The 23303-nt window shown below is 44.1% G+C and overlaps 2 protein-coding genes across 3 annotated transcripts in view; both read right to left on the minus strand.

Annotated features, from left to right (window-relative positions):
* LOC117395269 (DELTA-stichotoxin-Hcr4a-like) overlaps positions 1–23303 on the minus strand; it is a 412383-nt gene that overhangs the window by 343737 nt on the left and 45343 nt on the right. The window lies entirely within an intron of this gene.
* LOC117965187 (apolipoprotein L4-like) overlaps positions 15125–23303 on the minus strand; it is a 28514-nt gene continuing 20335 nt past the window's right edge. For both annotated transcript variants that reach the window (XM_059007438.1, XM_059007437.1), the window contains one exon: positions 15125–16319. In XM_059007438.1, coding sequence (XP_058863421.1) covers positions 15422–16319 — 898 coding nt within the window. In that variant the 3' untranslated portion in view covers positions 15125–15421. The remainder of the gene's footprint in view (positions 16320–23303) is intronic.

Genomic DNA, 23303 nt, shown 5'->3' on the forward strand with positions numbered 1-23303 from the left:
TGCTAAGCTCCGCTAGCAAATCGACTAACCGTCCTATGCTAGCTAGCTAGCTGGGTTACTAAAAAAAAAAACATTAGCTCAAACATTTACCAGGTCGCATCTCTCTCTCCACCATTTAGCTGGTTACCCCTGATATAAACTGAAACGGAATCATGGCAAGCCGAGCTGATGGTGGTATTAGCCAATTTTTTTTAAAGCTATAGCATGACATGCCATTTGGCTATAGTATTGCCCCCTACTGGACACTTGCAGCGTAGATTTCACATTGCATGTATTGAATCACACTAACAAAATCCCAAATCTAAAGCAATTGTTTCACATGAATTTGATTGGGTTTGATATTTAGGTCAATGTCGATTAGGTTGTTGCGCAATGATATAATTTATGGAACGGTGAGAAGGCCTGACAATGCCCTATGGTTGAATATAGCACAGCTGGATCGCTGTTTTGACCAATCAGAGAGCAGGACTGGAACTATCCGTTTTATAAATCAAACAAGCTATGTTCTTGTGAGTATTCTTTCAAATTATAATAAAGTTTGCTAAAGGTATTATTTAAATTGATTGCTGTTGTTCTTTTATGCATTTTAAAGCAGATGCAGCTGAGCTTGAGGAGCGAGAGAGGGACAGAATGGATGCTGTTGCAGGGTCCAGTGCAGAGAGAACAACAGCTGAGGAAAGAGAAGGAGAGAGAGAGAATATGCAGGCATTTGAAATGAATGCAGGGGGGTCAGCTGATAGCTTTGATTACTTCACACACCCTCAGTTCAAAGAGCTGGACACATTTTTTTGTTATCACCCTAACACAGTGGGACAGACTGAAGATGTCAGCTTGGGATGGATACAGGGTCAGAACAACAAGTGAGATGCCTGAGGAGGATGGAAACAGTGGAGCATGAGAAGAAGAGCTGGAGCTAGAGAACAAAACGTGCACTTCATGCAAAAACTGTGCCATGTGTTGCTATTTGATTCTATCCCGATACAATTTATTGACTGATGCCTATCATGTAATTGGTTTGGGCTACAAATTCCTCAGTAACGCAAGTTGCATGTGAAAGGTGTTTCTCTACTCTGAAGTTTGTCAAGAATAGACTGAGAAGCACTATGTCCCAAGACCACTTGGAAAGGTTCATGCTAATGTCTACAGAGAGAGATACTGTTGGCCCTAGACAGTGATGGAGTTATTGACAGGATTGCGCAGAAGAGTGCACTCCTGCGACGTCTGCTGGCGACGTAAGGTAGGACAGTCTCGTTTACTGTGGATTCGGGTGAAGTAGTTGACTGTATTTTTATATATATAATTAGGGGTTCTGAAACCATATTGTAATTTTAGGTTGGTATTGGCGCCGAGTGCTGCTAATGGTTTATAGAATTGCTAAATATGAGCCGATGTGTTTAGAATTTACAGTTTTTTTATTAGGCCAATTGAGAGACCGCAACCTGTGTGAGGTCGGTGATTTGTTTATAGAATTGATAAATAAGATATGTGTTTATACTTTACAGTTTATTATTAGGCCTACTGAGGTTGGTGTTGGTGTGCGGAGAATGGTTTCTTTCTACTTGATAAATGGGCTACCCATGTTTATTATTTGCAACTGTCGGCAATCTTGTGTTTAAAATAATCTGATATGCAATTATATCTTAGACCACAGATTACTGTAAACAGAAAATTGTAATTGCATAGAGCATAGCCATCAATGAAATAATCTGTGGTGCGTAAACTGGACAAACTGGCGACAGAATCTAGCTCTGATACAATGTTGCATTCACTGACCGCAAAGCGCTGGCAGACAGAGAGACGTGCGGAGACAAAGAATAGAAAAATATTTCGTAGACGGAAAAATCTGATATTTTCAATAGGATAGCCTATTATTTGTGACTTCTACATCATGAAGCCATGGTATGGCAGCTGTCATAGCCTATACTTTGCCATACCTAAATCGCCCCTATCATGTTTGAAAACCTGGTAGTTGCTACAGCCTACAATTTAGAGAGAAGTTTTACCCCAACAATTTAAATTTATTTTTTTTGTTACCGATACTTCATCATGACGGCGCGCTGCGTTATTATTATTTCATTTTTATTATTTCGGTATGTTGATTTTGACATAAATGTGGGCCGGTGGACCCGAACTTCCCGGGCCGATTTTTAGTCCCAGTCCGCCCCTGCTGTCAGACATCTTTACCAGTTGTACAATTTTCATCTGGTGCAACTCAGCAATTTGGCTTGATATTCCCTTTTCAGTTGACCTGCTGTACTAATTGCTCCCGCATTTATTACAGGTTTGTTCAGAAATGCACGTAGTTTGAGAATCCATTTTTTCCAGGGGAATATTAGCACAAACAAATGCCTCTGTCAAATCGAAAATAACATCTCGTCGGCGTTTAACTTTCTTTACTGGAGGACGTCGTCTCATAGCTGTCAATCTCAGCCTTTCATTTGCTGTGTTTTTTTGATTATAAATGTCGGTCTATTATTGACTTTCGAGTGTGGTCAAAAGATAAATTGTAATGTGTTTATTTCTTAATTGTGAATTCGATTACTGTAACTGGAGTGGCTGCAGGGACATCAATTGCGACTCAGATGTTGGCTGCGGGCAGCGGTGCCGTTTCTGCAAAATCTCAGTGGGAGGGGGGCAAATCTGAGCTACAATAGCGGTGCTCCTATAATCAACAAAGCACCTACACTTCACACGCGAATAACAAAACACCAATACATCACCACACACGCAGAACATTAACAACAATAAATAATATGTGCTTATTTATTTCGATATTTATTTATTCCTTTATTTATTTGTGTATTTGGATAATTATTTAGGTATTTATTTATTTCAATATTTATTCATTAATACATAAATAAATAAATAAATAAATATTTAAATAAATAAATGCATGTCTGTGTATATTATTAGAAATCTGTGGGGAAATAGCGCCTCTGCCGAGCTGCAGAAAGAAAAGCTCACAGCACCTGGTTTTCCCAGGCGATCTCCCATCCAATTACTGACCAGGCCCAATCGTGATTAGTTTCTAAGCTCAGACAAGACCGGGCGTTCTCAAGGGAGTATGGTCGTAAGTGAAGGAGCGCTCTGGTTTAGTGTCTTTCATAGTAACTAATATTGATATACACCAGCGGTTTTCAAACGGTTACGCGTACCCCTGGGGCTACTCGAGCGCTCCTCAGGGGGTACGCGAGAAAACTTCCTGCAATGGCGGACAACAGATTTTATTTATTTATTGATTTATTTTATTACCACATTGTAGAACTTGGTGACTTAGCAATCGAACTTCCTGATGTTCAGTGTCCTTTTTCGCCAAAACACTATTTAATACAACTGAAATGATCGTTTCTTTCCATAACTCGCTATATGTCAGGCTTCTAATTTAGCAAACTCCGACATATCCACTGAGCCAATCGGCGTGACCCTATTAGGGCAGCTCCCAGGAGGAGTATAGTACCGTATTTAATCTTGTAAATTGTTATTTTATGATTAAATGATGAATCATTTAATAAAAAAGCAGGGAAGTCAATTTTCTAACAGGGTGTAGCAATGATAAATAAGTATTCACAAATAATGCTTAGAAAACAGTCACTCGATCGGAACTGTGAAACCTCCCTGTGGTGCTGCTGAGACAAACATTCAGGTATTATTCAAACTAATGTTTTATTGACGTATCTATACACAGAAATCAAATGATGGTATTTACTGAAGCGTCCTAGAGCCAATGAAAAAGGAAAAGAAAGATAGCTATGTAGGACTTTCTATCTCTAGATAAAAAGTCCTGCGTAGCTATTTTATATTTTCATTGGCACTAGGATGCTTCCATAGGTATTTGACAGAAGTGACTAAAATGACAAAAACTCAGTGGTGAATAGGAGCTGCAGTTTCTATCCTGGCCGCTAGAGGTCCCTGCATGAGCTCTATATAGATTTAATATATAGCAGGAGTGTATCAGAGTTGAATATGTATCTGAAAGAACTCAAGAAAGAGCTGTGCTTTTCTTTGTTATTAATATGTCATTGATGACTTCACTGGTGGTGAACAGGAGCTACAGTTTCTATCCTGGCCACTAGAGGTCTCTGTGAGAGCTCTATATAGATTTAAAGACCCAGTGTCATGGGATTTGATTTGTTCCAAAAACAGGAAAAATAATATAAACAGGTCTCACTTGAACATATAATCGCATTCATTTCACGCTACAAGTAATCAAATTATACCCGGAAAAACTCTGAGGGCTATCTCCATTTCCTGGTTTGGGGCTAGGTCTACTGTGACGTAATTCAGGGAGAAACCTGTGGATTACTTGCATCTGTCAGTATGGCTGACAGCAACAGTTCCAGTGAGAGCAGCGTTATTTTATCAGTTTCTGACACATGTATGAATGTGAACCAAGTAGTAATGATGGATCTGACATAGAGGAAGAAAATGGGGATTGTCTCCTGTATCAATTTGAGCCGTATGCCTCCAAATCTGAAGAGGCAAACATAGAGAGAGACTTCCACACCATGGACGGAACAGAGGTACAGCCGATATCTGTGGAAAATCAGCATCTTCACCAAACAGAATGGTTAATAAAAACCATTATATATTCATATATTGCATAGTACCCAAAATTGTATAGTTATGTCCTTTGGTTCCCAAACTTTCTCAGCTCAAGCAGGCCCCTCAAAACAAATGATTCCTGGCTGAGGCCCCCACCCAATGAATCAATATTATTAGTCATTAAAACACCTTTATCATCATTATTATTAAGTTAGATGCAGACACCTTGATCCAATGTGACTTAGCTACATGTTTTTTTTCAAACAAACATAAAATCTACTACATACAGGACTATGTCACAACATTATCGTAACATCACTACCATAAATGTACTTAGCCACTGTGACAGACCCGGAGGTGATATGGTAAGTTTCAAAGATTTTTATTAAATACACAACACCACAATAAACAAGCACATCACTCTCGACTTGCTCGACTAAACACAGTGCACTTTCCTCCCCTATATACAATGTGAGGTGACTTAATTAATGAATTAAAACCCCACATTCCAAACCTGAACAATCAACACCAACATTCAAATGAGAAGCATGCGAAGCACAACATGGCCTCAAAGGCCACCTACCCCCTTAAAAATCCAAAGTTTGGGTGGGTGGGTGGGAATGTAATGTGTCCCTTCTTGGGACATCTCCTGGCCCGCAGCTGCTGGCTTCTCCGTCTGTGTCAGTGGCGGGGCTGGTGCTGCTGCCGGCTCCTGTGGTGGCGGTGGAGGGGCTGGTGCTGCTGCCGGCTCCTCCGGTGGTGGTGGCGGGGCTGGTGCTGCTGCCGGCTCCTCTGGTGGCGGTGGATTGGCTGGTGCTGCTGCCGGCTCCTCTGGCAGCGGTGGAGGGGCTGGTGCTGCTGCCGGCTCCTCTGGCAGCGATGGAGGGGCTGGTGCTGCTGCCAGCTCCTCTGGCAGCGGTGGAGGGGCTGGTGCTGCTGCCGGCTCCTCTGGTGGCGTTGGATTGGCTGGTGGCCGGGCTGGTGCTGCTGCCGGCTCCTCTGGCAGCGGTGGAGGGGCTGGTGCTGCTGCCGGCTCCTCCGGCAGCGGTGGAGGGGCTAGTGCTGCTGCCGGCTCCTCCGGTGGTGGTGGCGGGGCTGGTGCTGCTGCCGGCTCCTCTGGCAGCGGTGGAGGGGCTGGTGCTGCTGCTGGCTCCTCTGGCAGCGGTGGAGGGGCTGGTGCTGCTGCCGGCTCCTCCGGTGGTGGTGGCGGGGCTGGTGCTGCTGCCGGCTCCTCTGGCAGTGGTGGAGGGGCTGGTGCTGCTGCCGGCTCCTCCGGTGGTGGTGGCGGGGCTGGTGCTGCTGCTGGCTCCTCTGGCAGCGGTGGAGGGGCTGGTGCTGCTGCCGGCTCCTCTGGCAGCGGTGGAGGGGCTGGTGCTGCTGCCGGCTCCTCCGGCAGCGGTGGAGGGGCTGGTGCTGCTGCCGGCTCCTCTGGCAGCGGTGGAGGGGCTGGTGCTGCTGCCGGCTCCTCCGGCAGCGGTGGAGGGGCTGGTGCTGCTGCCGGCTCCTCTGGTGGCGGTGGAGGGGCTGGTGCTGCTGCCGGCTCCTCCGGTGGTGGTGGCGGGCCTGGTGCTGCTGCCGGCTCCTCTGGTGGCGGTGGATTGGCTGGTGCTGCTGCCGGCTCCTCTGGCAGCGGTGGAGGGGCTGGTGCTGCTGCCGGCTCCTCCGGTGGTGGTGGAGGGGCTGGTGCTGCTGCCAGCTCCTCCGGTGGTGGTGGAGGGGCTGGTGCTGCTGCCGGCTCCTCCGGTGGCGGTGGCAGGGCTGGTGCTGCTGCTGGCTCCTCTGGCAGCGGTGGAGGGGCTGGTGCTGCTGCCGGCTCCTCTGGTGGCGGTGGATTGGCTGGTGCTGCTGCCGGTTCCTCTGGCAGCGGTGGAGGGGCTGGTGCTGCTGCCGGCTCCTCCGGTGGTGGTGGAGGGGCTGGTGCTGCTGCCAGCTCCTCCGGCAGCGGTGGCGGGGCTGGTGCTGTTGCCGGCTCCTCCGGTGGTGGTGGAGGGGCTGGTGCTGCTGCCGGCTCCTCTGGTGGCGGTGGCGGGGCTGGTGCTGCTGCCGGCTGCTCCGGTGGCGGTGGAGGGGCTGGTGCTGCTGCCGGCTCCTCCGGTGGTGGTGGCGGGGCTGGTGCTGCTGCCGGCTCCTCTGGTGGCGGTGGATTGGCTGGTGCTGCTGCCGGCTCCTCTGGCAGCGGTGGAGGGGCTGGTGCTGCTGCCGGCTCCTCCGGCAGCGGTGGAGGGGCTGGTGCTGCTGCCGGGTCCTCTGGTGGCGGTGGATTGGCTGGTGGCGGGGCTGGTGCTGCTGCCGGCTCCTCTGGCAGCGGTGGAGGGGCTGGTGCTGCTGCCGGCTCCTCCGGCAGCGGTGGAGGGGCTAGTGCTGCTGCCGGCTCCTCCGGTGGTGGTGGAGGGGCTGGTGCTGCTGCCGGCTCCTCTGGCAGCGGTGGAGGGGCTGGTGCTGCTGCCGGCTCCTCCGGTGGTGGTGGCGGGGCTGGTGCTGCTGCCGGCTCCTCTGGCAGCGGTGGAGGGGCTGGTGCTGCTGCCGGCTCCTCCGGTGGTGGTGGCGGGGCTGGTGCTGCTGCCGGCTCCTCTGGCAGCGGTGGAGGGGCTGGTGCTGCTGCCGGCTCCTCTGGCAGCGGTGGAGGGGCTGGTGCTGCTGCCGGCTCCTCCGGCAGCGGTGGAGGGGCTGGTGCTGCTGCCGGCTCCTCTGGCAGCGGTGGAGGGGCTGGTGCTGCTGCCGGCTCCTCTGGCGGCGGTGGAGGGGCTGGTGCTGCTGCCGGCTCCTCTGGCAGCGGTGGAGGGGCTGGTGCTGCTGCCGGCTCCTCTGGCTGCGGTGGAGGGGCTGGTGCTGCTGCCGGCTCCTCTGGCAGCGGTGGAGGGGCTGGTGCTGCTGCCGGCTCCTCCGGTGGTGGTGGAGGGGCTGGTGCTGCTGCCAGCTCCTCCGGCAGCGGTGGCGGGGCTGGTGCTGCTGCCGGCTCCTCCGGTGGTGGTGGAGGGGCTGGTGCTGCTGCCGGCTCCTCTGGTGGCGGTGGCGGGGCTGGTGCTGCTGCCGGCTCCTCCGGTGGCGGTGGCAGGGCTGGTGCTGCTGCTGGCTCCTCTGGCAGCGGTGGAGGGGCTGGTGCTGCTGCCGGCTCCTCTGGCAGCGGTGGAGGGGCTGGTGCTGCTGCCGGCTCCTCTGGTGGCGGTGGATTGGCTGGTGCTGCTGCCGGTTCCTCTGGCAGCGGTGGAGGGGCTGGTGCTGCTGCCGGCTCCTCCGGTGGTGGTGGAGGGGCTGGTGCTGCTGCCAGCTCCTCCGGCAGCGGTGGCGGGGCTGGTGCTGCTGCCGGCTCCTCCGGTGGTGGTGGAGGGGCTGGTGCTGCTGCCGGCTCCTCTGGTGGCGGTGGCGGGGCTGGTGCTGCTGCCGGCTCCTCCGGTGGCGGTGGTAGGGCTGGTGCTGCTGCCGGCTCCTCTGGCAGCGGTGGAGGGGCTGGTGCTGCTGCCGGCTCCTCTGGTGGCGGTGGCGGGGCTGGTGCTGCTGCCGGCTCCTCCGGTGGTGGTGGCGGGGCTGAGGCTGGCAACCAGAGGGAGGCTGCAGCTGTGCTGGCACCCTCTGTCGTGGCTGCTGTGCTGATTTGTGCCATGCTCCACTCAGCAGCATAAACAGGGGCTGCTGGGGAACACCAGCATCCTGCCCTTCTCCCCCCCAGGAAAATTTGTGGGGTGAACCTGCAGCTCCTGACGGTGCCTATCTCAAAAAACCTAGAGGCTTCAAAGCACCAAGGTGTGGAGTCCTCGAGGCACCAAGTGCGTCGAAGCGCTAAGGTACCGAGGCTCTGGGGCAGCATGCCACCAATGGCGCCGCTGCACAGGCTTGAAAAATCTTGAGGCTTTGAAGTGCCAAGGCGTGTAGGATGCACAGAGGCACAGAGGATGCCGAAGCACCGAGTTGCTGAGGCTCTGGGGCAGCGTGGCACCAACAGCGCTGCTGCACAGGGATCGAAAGGCTTTGAGGCGTGTAACTATCGAGGCGCCGAAGCACCGAGGCACAGAGGTACTGGGCTGCGTGTTTGTGTCTGGGCTGCTTGCAGTCACACAACCAGGAACAATGCGTATCTTGCAATGGTGTGGAGCGTAGTCTGCAGACAGCTGCAGTGCAGTCACAGTGTAATCTGTATGTGTGAAACAATTACCTTATTGAGGCTCCAGCCACATTCACACAGGTGCAGCGCGAACCAGTGCAGCGCGAAGCCTGCAGTGGAGTGGAACACCCAAGATGGCATCCTGACCGTGTGGAGCCCTCAACCGGTGCAGCGCATAGTGTGCAGCGGGGTAGTGCAGTCACAAACCTGGAGAAAGGAGAGAGACAGAAGAAAGTAAAGGAAAACACACCTGTTCCCCCTTTTTACACACTAACACACATGTGGTCAAGGCCTAATGGAGGAAGCACACTGTTATTTTTTTATTTTTAAAACTGCAATGCAGTAGAAAGAGACACTCGACAGCAAGCTTGAGTGTTGTCCTTTCTTTTACTGTAACAGTAAAAACAATAGTAATCAGTGGCCTGTAGGGGCGCTAGGCCGTACTAATGTCACCCAGAGCCCTCGAGTCAACAGCTTCTGCAGAGCGAGGCTGGACTCGCTGGAGGGTCGTGTCTCCCGTCTCCAATTTTTATTTTTTTACAGCTGCAAAGAGCAGAGGAAAGAACAGAAGGAACTGCATCAAGCTGCAGAGGTTAGAAAGCAGGCTACAATCGCAGAGCGATGTAGGCTGATAAAGAAATTATACATATATATATATATATATATATAATTTATTTATTTATTTATTTATTTATTTATTTATTTATGTTTTTATTTATTTTAAACGAAACGCAGTTGCGTAGCGTTAGCCCAGCCTTCTGATTCCGGGGAAGTGGCAAGCCTACTTCCAGCAAATAATTGCAAGGGAACTCATAAAAACCAGAAGGAGCTCTAAAGAGTCAATCACATCTAGAAAAAAAGGGTTAGAGTAATACTCACCACTTTACCTACCTGCCTGTGAAAGGCAAAAAAGACTGAGATCTCCGCTCAGTAAGTTTTTATTACCTCGGTGAGGCGGGACCGAAGACATCACTCCGCGGAGGGGCCTATCGGCAGCTTTGATATAAAATGCTCAGCGAATACCTGACAAGCAGGCATATCCCAAAAGTATTCAATTTGGCGGTCATCTTTGAATTGAAAGGGAACTAAATTACACATAACAGGTCTATTGCATTGTTGAACGGTTCCAAGGCTTTTGCCCCAGCACATGAAATCAAGTCCCTGGACCAATTTGCACTACTTTGATAGGATAAAGTGTCCTATAGGTTTATCCTGGGGAATAATTCCTGCAAGTGGGATTTTTCAATTGCATAACAAAATTAAAATAAATAAAAAATACATCGAAACTGTTTAAAAAAAAAAAAAACTAAAAAAAACAGTTACGTTTCTGAGACGATTTGCCTTACAATTTAAATCCAAACTAATTCAAATAATGAAATTGCACATCGTAATTTTTAAAGTATTTTTTAAAACGCTTACAGTATACATATTACATGCTAAATAATGTAAAAATGCATCCACCAATCAGCAGCTACACTGACATCTGTGTCATCCAATGGAAGCACCGCAATTTGTTTTGCTCTTGTTTGATTGGGTGATTCAGACGACTCTGTCCAACCCCTCACTCTCCCCCCGAAAAAAAAAAAAAAATCGGCCTGAAGCCTGAGGATTGACTCGAGGAGGGGTGAGGATTGACTCGAGGAGGGGTGAGGATTAACTTGAGGAGGGATGAGGATTGACTTGAGGAGGGATGACGATTGACTCGAGGAGGGGTGAGGATTGACTCGAGGAGGGGTGAGGATTGACTCGAGGAGGGATGAGGATTGACTTGAGGAGGGATGAGGATTGACTCGAGCAGGGGTGAGGATTGACTCGAGGAGGGTTGAGGATTGACTCGAGGAGGGGTGAGGATTAACTTGAGGAGGGATGAGGATTGACTTGAGGAGGGATGACGATTGACTCGAGGAGGGGTGAGGATTGACTCGAGGAGGGGTGAGGATTGACTCGAGGAGGGATGAGGATTGACTTGAGGAGGGATGACAATTGACTCGAGCAGGGGTGAGGATTGACTCGAGGAGGGTTGAGGATTGACTCGAGGAGGGGTGAGGTCTGATGTCTGACGATTGACTAGAGGAGGGTTGAGGATTGACTCGAGGAGGGGTGAGGATTGACTCGAGGAGGTCTGACGATTGACTCGAGGAGGGGTGAGGATTGACTCGAGGAGGGGTGAGGTCTGATGTCTGATGATTGACTCAAGGAGGGGTGACGTTTGACTCAAGGAGGGGTGAGGTCTGATATCTGATGATTGTGTCGAGGATGGGTGAGGATTGACTCGAGAAGGGGTGAGGATTGACTCGAGGAGGGTTGAGGATTGACGACTGACTCAAGGAGGGGTGAGGTCAGATGTCTGACGATTGACTCGAGGAGGGGTGAGGTCTGAGGATGTCCAAAAATGGACACCACAAATGGTACTACTGTAATAGTATACTGAAACCAGACTATTTTGATAACAAGTATACTTGCAGTATATTACTTTTTTATAATGGATTATAACCACCGCGCTCCACACTGCTGCCAGGTTATTTCATTTTAACAGCGATGTAGCAAAATACCAAAGAGAATTCATTGGTGTGTGTGTTTGTGTCTTTTTTTATATGACTTCACTTCACTGCAGTTTCTATACTGGCCACTAGAGGTCTCTGTGAGAGCTCTATATAGATCTTTCTTAATATATAAAGAAGAAAGGTTGTCTGTCTGTCTTCCTTTCTGCATTCGGACCCTGCAGGACCCAGTGCAACCAAACTTTGCATGGCCTCCTCTTTCATCCAGTGGAAGGTTGAGGGCTATGTTTGGATCCACAATTTTGACCCCCGGGGTACTTTATTTAGTAATCCCATTACTGGATCACTACAGTAGCCGTGTATCTCAAATTAAAGAAACCCACAAAACCAAAATTTAAAAATGGCAAAAACCAAAAAAAAAAAGTTAAAAAAAGGGAAAGGTACGACACCCAAGATCGGTAACTTAGAGGAAACCATAAGGCTACCGTTCCCCAATTTATCATCCATGAAATATTGAATTTCTCCGACAACAGCAGGTAGTTCAGCTAGCTTAATATAGAGCAGGACTAGTGTATCTGAGTGCAGTCTGTATCTGTAAGAGCTCAAGGAAGAGCTGTGCTTTTATCTGTGATAATGATGTCAAAATAAAACACAGTACAAAAACTACAAATAAAAGGTGTCCCAGAGGGCGAGCGCTAGCCTTAAAATGAGGCGTCCCTCTCCAGGAACCGGCTACACTACGTAACCCTCGCTATACATCACATGGGATCACAATCCCCTAACTAACCTACTCATGAGCCGGTATTCATACAACGACTCGTGCTGCTTCATACAGCCTTGGCTGGGCATTGCCTTCACAAGCACCGCTTGCAGTCTCAGGGTTGCGTAGCTGTCGTTCCTGCAGAGCGGACCATCTCCTCCCGAGTATACGCCACTCCCCTCGGGCACGGCATTGCAATCGCCCAGAACCATCTCCACCCAATGTTTTTAAACTGACAGACACTCGGTCAAGACCCGCCCACCTGCTGATTGTAGACCAGCACAGCCAATCACTTACTGCCCTTCCCCTCAACCAAGCCTAGCAGGCAGCAAGTCTCAATCAAGCGCCCGTCTGTAAACAATAATTTAATCACACAAATCAAACTCCAAAAAGACACACAATAAACCCATTTCCACATACAAATTACACCAACCAGAGGGGGAGGCTAGAGAGGCAGCGCCTCCCCATTTTTACATATATATTTAAAAATGGGGAGGCGCTGCCTCCCTAGCCTCCCCCTCTGGTTGGTGTAATTTATAAAATTGACCACAAAATGTACAATTAGTACAATTAATAATACAAGTATAAGTCTCTGTGTGTAGCTATGTGAGTGTGTGTGTGGCAATGTGGCCACGCCCTTGTGCGTAGTGTGTGTTATATGTTGTATGTTACGTGTTGCGTGTAAATGTTGGTCTATAGAGATGGTACACAGGATATAAACGGGTCTGTGTTTCATGTGTATTTAAAAATGTAGATTTGTATTTAGGCACGAGGATGGCACAGATCACTTCACGTGCTGGTTAAAATGTAATGTTTGGTCACGGGAGTACACTTAATTAATTATCAATAAAACAATTACCTTATTGAGGCTCCAGCCACATTCACACAGGTTTTTTAAATTAATAAACAAAACGAACAATAAAAACACGGCTTTCCCACCGTCAAATACAAATATAATAATAATAATAATACGAAATATACAAATAATAATACAGGGACTAGGTGTACCCCATCACAGCGTGTTAACAGAACAAAAATAGAGATTGCAAGCAATATATCGCCCTCTGCAGGTGCAATTCTAATGGTGGCGCTTCCTCCATGTGCTTTGCCTATCTCGGTTTCTTCCCATTGAAATTGCATAAGACACATGGTGCTTGAAAGCGTTCTCTTATTGGATTAAGCACAGTATTTTTTTTATTACAGGGAGACAGCACCACCGACCCTGTATTGCCCATGTGCGAGAGAGCGAGGATTGAGAACAGTGAGAGAGAGAGCGAGAGAGAGAGCGAGGGATACAGACAGAGTGAGCTAGATGCAATTGGAATTTTGAATTTGTCTATTTTAATTATCGCAGTTACACCAATTACATTTGGAGGAAGCCTTAGTAATTAGGGAGGAGGGAGAGGAGCTCCTTTTTTAAATCAACAACTTAACTATTATAAATTTAAAATTGTCATTTTTACTATTAAATTCTTAATAAAGCCAACTTTTGTTTGTATAAATCAGTTAGTTTTCAATGTTGTCATAACATTTGTGCTTAATTGTTATGTTTATTATTGTTATTATAAAATGTGCATTATAAATATCACATGGGGGGTACTGAAACTGAAGAAGGGAACTATGAAAAAGACCTAGGAGTTTATGTTGACTCAGAAATGTCTTCATCTAGACAATGTGGGGAAGCTATAAAAAAGGCTAAAAGATGCTCGGATATATTGTGAGAAGTGTTGAATTTAAATCAAGGGAAGTAATGTTAAAACTCTACAATGCATTAGTAAGACCTCACCTAGAATATTGTGTTCAGTTCTGGTCACCTCGTTACAAAAAGGATATTGCTGCTCTAGAAAGAGTGCAAAGAAGAGCGATCAGAATTATCCTGGGTTTAAAAGGCACGTCGTATTCAGACAGGCTAAAAGAATTTAATCTATTCAGTCTTGAACAAAGAAGACTACGTGGCGATCTGATTCAAACATTCAAAATCCTAAAAGGTATAGACAATGTCTACCCAGGGGACTTCTTTGACCTGAAAAAAGAAACAAGGACCAGGGGTCACAAATGGAGATTAGATAAAGGGGCATTCAGAACAGAAAATAGGAGGCACTTTTTTACACAGAGAATTGTGAGGGTCTGGAACCAACCCCCCAGTAATGTTGTTGAAGCTGACACCCTGGGATCCTTCAAGAAGCTGCTTGATGAGATTATGGGATCAATAAGCTACTAACAACCAAACGAGCAAGATGGGCTGAATGGCCTCCTCTTGTTTGTAATCTATGTTTGTAATCGTTTGTATCTGGAATGTTCTGGAAAATAGGTAAATTTCAAAATATCACTGTCCTGGTCACAAAAGCAAAGTTTGTGGGGAATAATAGCCATTTTGTATACTTTTGAGGCATAAGCAATTAGGAAATAACACTTACTACCCAGGAACAAAAAAAAAAAAAAAAAAAAAATTGTTACACGGTGTAAAATGATTACATTGATTACAGGCTGATAAAATGATTACATTGATTACAGGCTGATAAAATGATTACATTGATTACAGGCTGATAAAATGGTTACATTGATTACAGGCTGATAAAATGATTACATTAATTACAGGCTGATAAAATGGTTACATTGATTACAGGCTGATAAAATGATTACATTGATTACAGGCTGATAAAATGACTACATTGATTACAGGCTGATAACATTATTACATTGATTACAGGCTGATAAAATGATTACATTGATTACAGGCTGATAAAATGACTACATTGATTACAGGCTGATAACATTATTACATTGATTGCAGGCTGATAAAATGATTACATTGATTACAGGCTGATAAAATTATTACATTGATTGCAGGCTGATAAAATGATTACAGGCTGATAAAATGATTACATTGATTACAGGCTGATAAAATGATTACATTGATTACAGGCTGATAAAATGATTACATTGATTCCATGCTGATAAAATGCAATATATTAAAATAATTCTGTCCAGGATGGTCGAGGATAGACCGTAACTGACCTACAGTACAGCAGCCAATCTGTGCTGTGTGACCGCGGGGGCGACTCTATTAATATTAAAAACAAACTTGCACCGACGCTACACTACATGCTAGCATTAGGTATCCTGAAGCGTCATTCACAAACTGTGTAGAGTGGAAACAGTCACTTTAATCTGCTGTATTATTGTTATTGTATATGGAGAAGATTTTTAGGGTTAGGGTCTATGCACGGGATGATATTTATTTATTTATTTATTTATCTTTTCTTTTTTCTTTTCTTTTTTCTTTTTTCTTGTTCTTTTATTTTTACAGGATAATATATTTATACACAAGATAACAAGAGGTATAGGAATGTTTGGAAATGCTGCTCTGTGATTGGTTGGTTTCTGTGATTTATAATTATGATAAACTGGAGCAGGCAGCAAACACAAAACTGTTGATACAGCAGCAGCTGCAGATCTGACAGGGAGAACAATCTCTTCTGGTGCACCTTCTTCCATAGCCCTGTGCTGACTCACAGGTTACAAAATGTTCTTTATATCACAATTGACCTCCTCCAGTTTTACTAGTTCTAATTCTTCAGTTTCCACCAGCTTGCGAATCTCTTGTGCTCTTTCAGTTGGACTCCCTTCAAAAAGTTTTTTGGCATTTAAACCAATCTGCACGGCATCCCAAACTACAAACACTCCAGAAGCAACACTTCCAACTACTCTGCCTGCACTTTTGAATGCCACAGCAGCTGCATCATCAACCAGGCTTGTAGCAAGTTTGCTACCATTAGCAACAGCAATACCAACACCAACAGCAGCCCCAGCAACAGCAGCACCTTCATCATTCGGGTTTGGGTTTACATCAACACCACCATCAAGACTTACAGCAGCATCAATAACAGCATCTGCAGCAGCAACAACATCAGCATCAACCAGGCCTGCAGCAACAGCAGAAAGACATGTTTTAACATTGCTTGTTAAAGCATCATCATCTTTATTCCAGTTACATTGTGGGAGTGCAATTTTGCACTTTTTAATCAGTGCTTTGATTTTAGAGTGAATTATTTGCATTATTTCCATTACTCTATTGTTAGCCTTGCCATCAATTACATGCTTTCCTATTTGTGCGCCACCACCGGTGACACTGCCAGCTACACCAGTAGCAACCCCTGCAATGGTCAGTCCAAGGGAGACTCCAGCAGTAACAGGAGCCAGGCCTATCCCCACAATGGTCAGGACCCCCCCGACTACACCAGCAGTGCTCCCTGCAGTCTTAGCGATGTTACAGTCCCTGTCCACCTTGTCCAGCTCATCAGCAATCCCACTGAGTTCTGTGAGGAGTTTTTCAATTTCCTGCTTCTCCTTTTCATACTCCTGTACAAAGTCCTTCAGTAACTTTCTTATTCTGCAGGCCTCTTCAGGGTCCATACTGCAAAGACAGGTTCAGAATCATGTTACTTTACTGTAGTGCTGCTGAGACAATCGTCCAGTTATTATTCAAACAATGTTTTATTGATGTATCTGTACACAGAAATCAAATGTTGGTATTTGCCAGAAATGACTGATGTTAAAAACTCTGTGGTGATAGGAGCTGCAGTTTCTATCCTTGCCACTAGAGGACTCTATGAGAGCTCTACATAGATGGAGTGTTCAGAGTTGAATATGTATCTGTAAGAGCTTAAGGGAAGGCTGTGCTTTTACAGTCCAGTTTTCCGGTTTGCAAATTATCTGTGCTAACAGAAAAAAAAAATCTTACACATGCTCTGTCGGTCAATGTGACAGAGATCGAATGATTCTTGGTGTTAGATCTCCCTCCCGACCTGTGAGGGCGCTGTGTAAAAGGAACAGAGTGCCCTTAATCAAATGGCATGACAATTTATTCCTTAGGGTAGGTGGAAGTCAGTCATTTAGGAAGGGGGCTGAGCTTCGGCACCCAAACTCAAGGACCCGGATGTTAAACGGTGTGGCATCTGAGGATTGGAGGAGCGGATGCGCTCGTTAACCTAGGGGTCATGAGCGAGGATATAAATAGGGGTCATAGCTGACGTGACCTGTTCCTTGGTAAATGGTTAAAGACAACCTACAAGGAGCCAAAAGCAATATGAAAACAGCTGGTGACCAATCCCAACTTGGGGTGAATAGAACATCCAAAAACCAATGTAATACTGTCGCCAGGACCAGTACATATTGTACAATATGAAGTCGAATGAAATGCCATCCAGTGCCGTGAAGAAAAAGAAAGCTGATTGCAGATTTTTTTTAAAATTATTATTATTATTGTTATTATTATTATTATTACTTCTGTCGAAAAACCAAAGCAAATTTAAAAACTTTGTCTTGATGTTTCTGAGATGACCTTTATCTGTATTACGTAACGTTGTTATCTACACGGATTTATATGTTTCGAGGGGGCCACTTGGCATGCTGACACGGTATAACCAAAATGTGCAGCTCTGTGAAGTTGGCCCCTACAAACAGCACAAACAATGACTCATATATCATTCTTTTGTGCTACGTTTGTGCCGTTGAAACAAACGTTTGTGCTGCTATAGTTTAAGATATTAACGATTTTTTTAGGACAGTGACGTCACTCAGCCCCCCTACAATGTTGGAATTGAACCAAACGTGTCGCATTCCTTTGTGCTACGTTTGTGCTGATCACTGCTGCAAAATGAATGTTAATGCTGTTTTCCTTCAATAGAGCGAGTGAGGTCACAGTCTCCCTATAATAACGGGTTTAAATCAAATATGGGTCATTCGTTTGTGCTGCGTTAGTGCTGCAAAATTAACATTCATGCTGCTTACACAAGTGAACACAAACAACATAAATATGAATAGCAATGGAAGAAAGTCCAGTCTTTCTTTCATCACTGGCATAGCTTTATTCCGGTCAGAGCGAGATCCGAACACCATTTTTTAGGAAAATATAGAAAAAGTGTGTCCTCTTATTCACTTACTGTTTCACAGTGTAATGAATCTGAAACAAGTGTACACTGAGGATGCATAGACAATGTTGCGATATTTTTGCTTTTTTGTGCATCTCAAAATGTTCAAGTTCTACTTATTATTCAGTCCTCTTGCCTTAAGTGTGTGTACATTATGAACACTGATCTTCCGTGAAAAACCCCAATATGTACAATTACTTCCCTAGTGCTGTTTACACCCCCCTTCTTAAAGGTATTATTATTTGTTTATTTAGCAGACACCTTTATCCAAGGCGACTTACAGAGACTAGGGTGTGTGAACTATGCATCAGCTGCAGAGTCACTTACAATTACATCTCACCCGAAAGACGGCGCACAAGGAGGTTAAGTGACTTGCTCAGGGTCACACAATGAGTCAGTGGCTGAGGTGGGATTTGAACCAGGGACCTCCTGGTTACAAGCCCTTTTCTTTAACCACTGGACCACACAGCCTCCCTAATACTGATCCCTGTGGTACACCACTGGTTACCTCACTCCATTTTTAGGTTTCTCCTCTAATCAGTACTCCATATAGGAAACACATCACTAACCACCTGACCTGCACTAACGAATGGTATTATTATTATTATTATTAGTAGTAGTAGTAGTAGTCGTATGTACAAAACAATAAGGCATCGTATAACAATAGTAGTATTACAGTATGGGTTCTAGGGATTTTACTATGTAGCTATGTTTTTGTTTTGTTTTTTTTAAACAAATCAGTTCAAGTAAAAGTCTCGAAATTAAAAAAAAATATTCAGAAGTTTTTAAGCACATATTGCTTTACATATTTTCAATGAGATGATACATAGGGGTAAGTCATTAAAAAAGGCAAATATACAGGTGGGACGATTATGTTATTGTAAAGGCGCTGTGATGATGTCACTCGAAAAATCATCCCCACCCCATTCCTTATGAAATGTTCCTCTATTATGATACTGATTAATTATTAACCTTTATACGGTCTTACCAAGATACTATAGATAACTAAAAGCAATGGGTGTGATAACCGTTTCTACATCCATCATCTCATCATCCTAACACAAAGAAGACTGTTCAAAATGAAACTTTTGTTTTTAGACTGTTTCCATTGTTCCCATGATTTTCTGACTGAGTGCTTTATGTCCTGGATGTCCAACCCAACCCAACCCAACCCAGAAAGCAGAAATGCAGAAACGTTAACCTGTTAACGTTTCTCTCGTGAGACTGGGTTGCATGTCTAAATGCTTTTAAATAACACTGAAGCCAAGTGGAAACTATTTTAAAGACAATTAAAGGCAGTACGTTTCCCTTTGGTATTATAGTAAATAAACAAGACACAATAATGGTAAACAATGTCCCTGATATTTTCTTATCTTTGTTAAACTGATTAAAGGCACCAGCAAAAATGCAGCAGCAGAGCAAAAGCAATAGTTGATTTGACTTTTTAACACAACTGCAAACTAAAAGGCAGGTAAAACAAGAGAGGCTAGATGGGATGCGGTAGTGAAATACTTACCACATTCTGACGTGTTTCCAAATTAGCGATTCATTTTAGAATACATTTCGGCACACCAAAGCTCGCTTTGTTGCATTTTGGGATAATTCTGTATTATGAAATGCATCAAGTAGCCTATTCTATTTTGCAGTGGTATACCAACATCTGTACAAACAAACACATGCATGCATATGTATTTATCGTACGTTGTTGATTACTCATTAAAAAAAATGACAACATTCCAACAAAATCATCTTTAATATCTTAAAAACCATAGCTGCACTAACGTTAGCTTCAACTGCACAAATGAAGTTTGGTTCAGTTCCGACATTGTAGGGGGCTGAGTGACGTCACTGTCCTAAAATAATATTGTTAATATCTCGTAAACAATAATAGCAAAGACGTTCGTTTCAACGGCACAAACCGGCACAAACCGGAACAAACGTAGCACAAACGAATGAGACAAGTTTGGTTCAATTCCGACATTGTAGCGGGACTGAGTGACGTCACTGCCCTAAAAAATAATCGTTAATATCTTAAAAACTATAGCAGCACAAACGTTTGTTTCAAAGGCACAAACCGGCACAAACGAATGATCTATGACTCATCGTTTGTGCTGTTTGTAGGGGGGCCAACTTCACGGAGCTAAAATGAGCTCCCTTGTACTGGAACAGTGGGCTTGTTCTTACATGCCGAGAATTTGGGCTTCATGTAATGTTTCTGTGTAGGCCAACATGTTGAAGTATTTTAAGAGAGTAAACAAATGTTAAAACCTAAAAAGTTAATATCTTTAAAGTGGGTAAAACACTCCTACGTTATTTATTAGTATTCTAGTTTGTTTACATTTGCTAGCCTTGAGTTTGTTCAATGTAATGGAGCACTGTACCTTTAAGAAATGAATAATTTGAACAGAAGTAGGTGACGTCATAGATGACGTGCGAGTATGTCCATGGACTTTAAAAGAAGTGTACTGTAGTTGTAGCTAACTACAAACATAAGAAATAAAAGAAAATATATCTAAAAAGCTTTACCATCACTGAAAGAGACACTGCTTCAAGCAAACCTCTCTGTGAGTAGAAAAGAGTTTATTGTTTGTACGTATTAAAGAAATAATACGTCTTGCTTTATTAAACATTTAACTCGAACTGGTTAAAAAAAGGCGTGATTCATTTAAGGTGCAACAAACACAACATATATTATGATAATAATAGGAATACATATACTAATGTTTGATACTGTAAATGATTAATTTTAAATTATTCAGTGTTGTGTGCAAGTGTTCAATACGAGGTCAAGTGGAGCATCTGAGGCATGTACTGTTTGTTGTTTTGCGAATATCAAGATGTTTAGTGGTTTTTTTTAAAATTATTTTTACTATTTGTTTAATACGCGATAGCTTTCGAGAAGTTCGAAGTTGACAATAAAATCCGGTCTTGCGTGTGTTTTATAGCTGGAATTTAGTAGATTTGGTCAGGCTATAGCAAACCACTCCCCCTTCTCAACCCACTTGTTGTCAACAAGCGAGAGGAGTTTTTTGAAGAGTGAAAAGGGCTTGTTTTGGTTCCGCGAGATTTCACTTGGAATTTTTCTTGTGTTTTGTTACAGCGAATGCTTTTGAGTCCTCTTTCACTAAGTGTTAACTTTGATTTGGTCTGACCCTTAGATGCATTGTAATTTAAACAACTTTCAGTTGAATTTGGAATTGGTGAACAAACAGTTAGAACAAGGAAAGATTGTTAAGCGAGTAGTTCATCTTCGAGCGGTTTCAAAGAGGAAATCAATGAAAATGGCAATATGTGAGGATTTGGACACAGCAATGCTGGAATGGTTAAATCAGCAAAGAACTGAAGGCGTGCTAGTGTCTGGACTAATTTGTGCTAAACAAGACAAGTTTTTGATGCACTGGGAATGGGTGGTGATTTCAATGCTTCCTCACGCTCATTTAAAGCAACCAAAGCCTCTAATATGCCTGAGGATTATTTTAATAATAATCAGCAATGATGCATCCTGAGTGCTATGAACAAATATTGGGAAAAACGAAAGCCAGTCAATGAGACAACCAAGCATGACTGACTACTTTAAGAAATTATAAAGTAAGTACAAATTTGGAATGAGTTTTATTATGATTTTCATTATCCGTGTTTTTGTTTTAACCGTGTGAGCACTCCCCTCCATTAACCCAGATAATCGAGAGCTGACTGTATCTGTGATGATGATGTCATTGATGATGATGAGCTGCATTTTCTAATATATACCTGGGCCGTATCACAAAGCTAACTTAAGTCTAATACCAAAAAAATTGGCTTATATCGCTTTTGCTGACTTTGTTATGACCAAGTCTTAAGTCCGTTTCACGAAATTATTTTCTTGGGGAGGGGGTGGCTTAACTTAGACCAGTCCTTGAGTGGCCCAGTCAAAGTCCTGACTTGAATCCTATTGAGAATCTGAAAAGACTTGAAAACTGCTGTCCATAAGCGATCCCCAAGCACCTTGAGAGAGCTTGAGCAAATCTGCCAAGAAGAATGGGCACACATTGCACCAAGCCAGAGTGCAAAGGTGGTAGAGACTTACCCAAAAAGACATGCGGCTATAATTGCTGCCAAAGGTGCTTCCACCAAATACTAAGTTGGCGGGTCTTAATACTTATGCAATCAACATATTTTAGTTTTTTCTATTTAGTTTTTGCTGACATTTACTGTAACTTATCTTACCCTTAGAAGTCTTCAGTTTGAGCATTCAAGATTTGAATAAAATGTAAAGTTTAAAAAAATGTGTGAGCATCATTTTGTAATTTCACAAAATGGGACACCATAGGAAGGGTCTGAATACTTTTGCAAAGCACTGTATATTTTATATATATATATCACATGTAATTACAGTGAAATGAAAACAATGCAGAATGTTATGTAATTTTTATGTGCATTGTATTTAATGGGATATTTGATCATAAAGTATATATATATATATATATATATATATATATATATATATATATATATATATATGTTTATGTCTGTCTTTCTGTTTGCTTTTTAGATGTGTATCCCTTTAAGAAAGGTGTTCTTGGTTTTTAATGAGTGGATGTAAGCACTTTTATAAACAGGATATAGTTTCTGCTAATGGAGTAGCCAGGCAGAGGGGAAAACAGGCGAAGAAACAGTAGTAGGACAAACGAAAAAGGATACACAGCTTGCAGATTTGTTTTTTTGTTTTATAGCTGTGGAAAGTTTTAAATACATTTTTGATAATCTAGTACTGAGAAATAAAATCAAACACATAACTAAAATGGAGCTGGTATTACTTTGTATGTTTCTACCTCTGCTAATGAAGTCTTCATTCCTCTCAAGCTGTGCTTTTGGTGCTGCTTGTTATAAAGTAAACAGAGATTTGCAGCCCTAATTATAATTATAATGTTAATGGTATGATCTATATATTTAATACCTTAATAAATTTTTTTTTAAAAATCACCCGCAACAAAGCTGGAATTGTATTGCTGCTTCGGTTAGTTGATGGAGATAGATCGGTATGTATAATATTTGTTAGGGTGTCAATTGACCGTCTATTAAAACGGTATCGGCTTCTCAATTCAGTCTCGCAAAAATATTACAACAGGGTTCCCCTGTCTACATAAACACGCTTAGGGTAATTGTCATCTGGATGATCATCAAATAAATCATACTATCACCTGTCGAGCCATGGCAGATCTGGACTTAAGCCTCCTTCAGGGTAGTCTTAAAGTTAAGACCTTACTTACGACCAAAATTCTGTTATGACTCGTTTGTGAATAAGACTTAAGTCCAAATTGACGTCTTAGACTTGTCAGCTTTGTGAATACGGCCCCAGGAGTGTATCAGAATTGAAAATGTAGTGGAGGCTCGCCGGTTCGAGTGTCGCCTGGGGGGGGGGGGGGGGGAGGGTTAGGTCGGCCAGGGTATCCTCGGCTCACCGCGCAGCAGTGACCCCTGTAGTCTGG

Source organism: Acipenser ruthenus, chromosome 35, assembly GCF_902713425.1.
Source record: "Acipenser ruthenus chromosome 35, fAciRut3.2 maternal haplotype, whole genome shotgun sequence".
NCBI classification, from domain to species: domain Eukaryota; kingdom Metazoa; phylum Chordata; class Actinopteri; order Acipenseriformes; family Acipenseridae; genus Acipenser; species Acipenser ruthenus.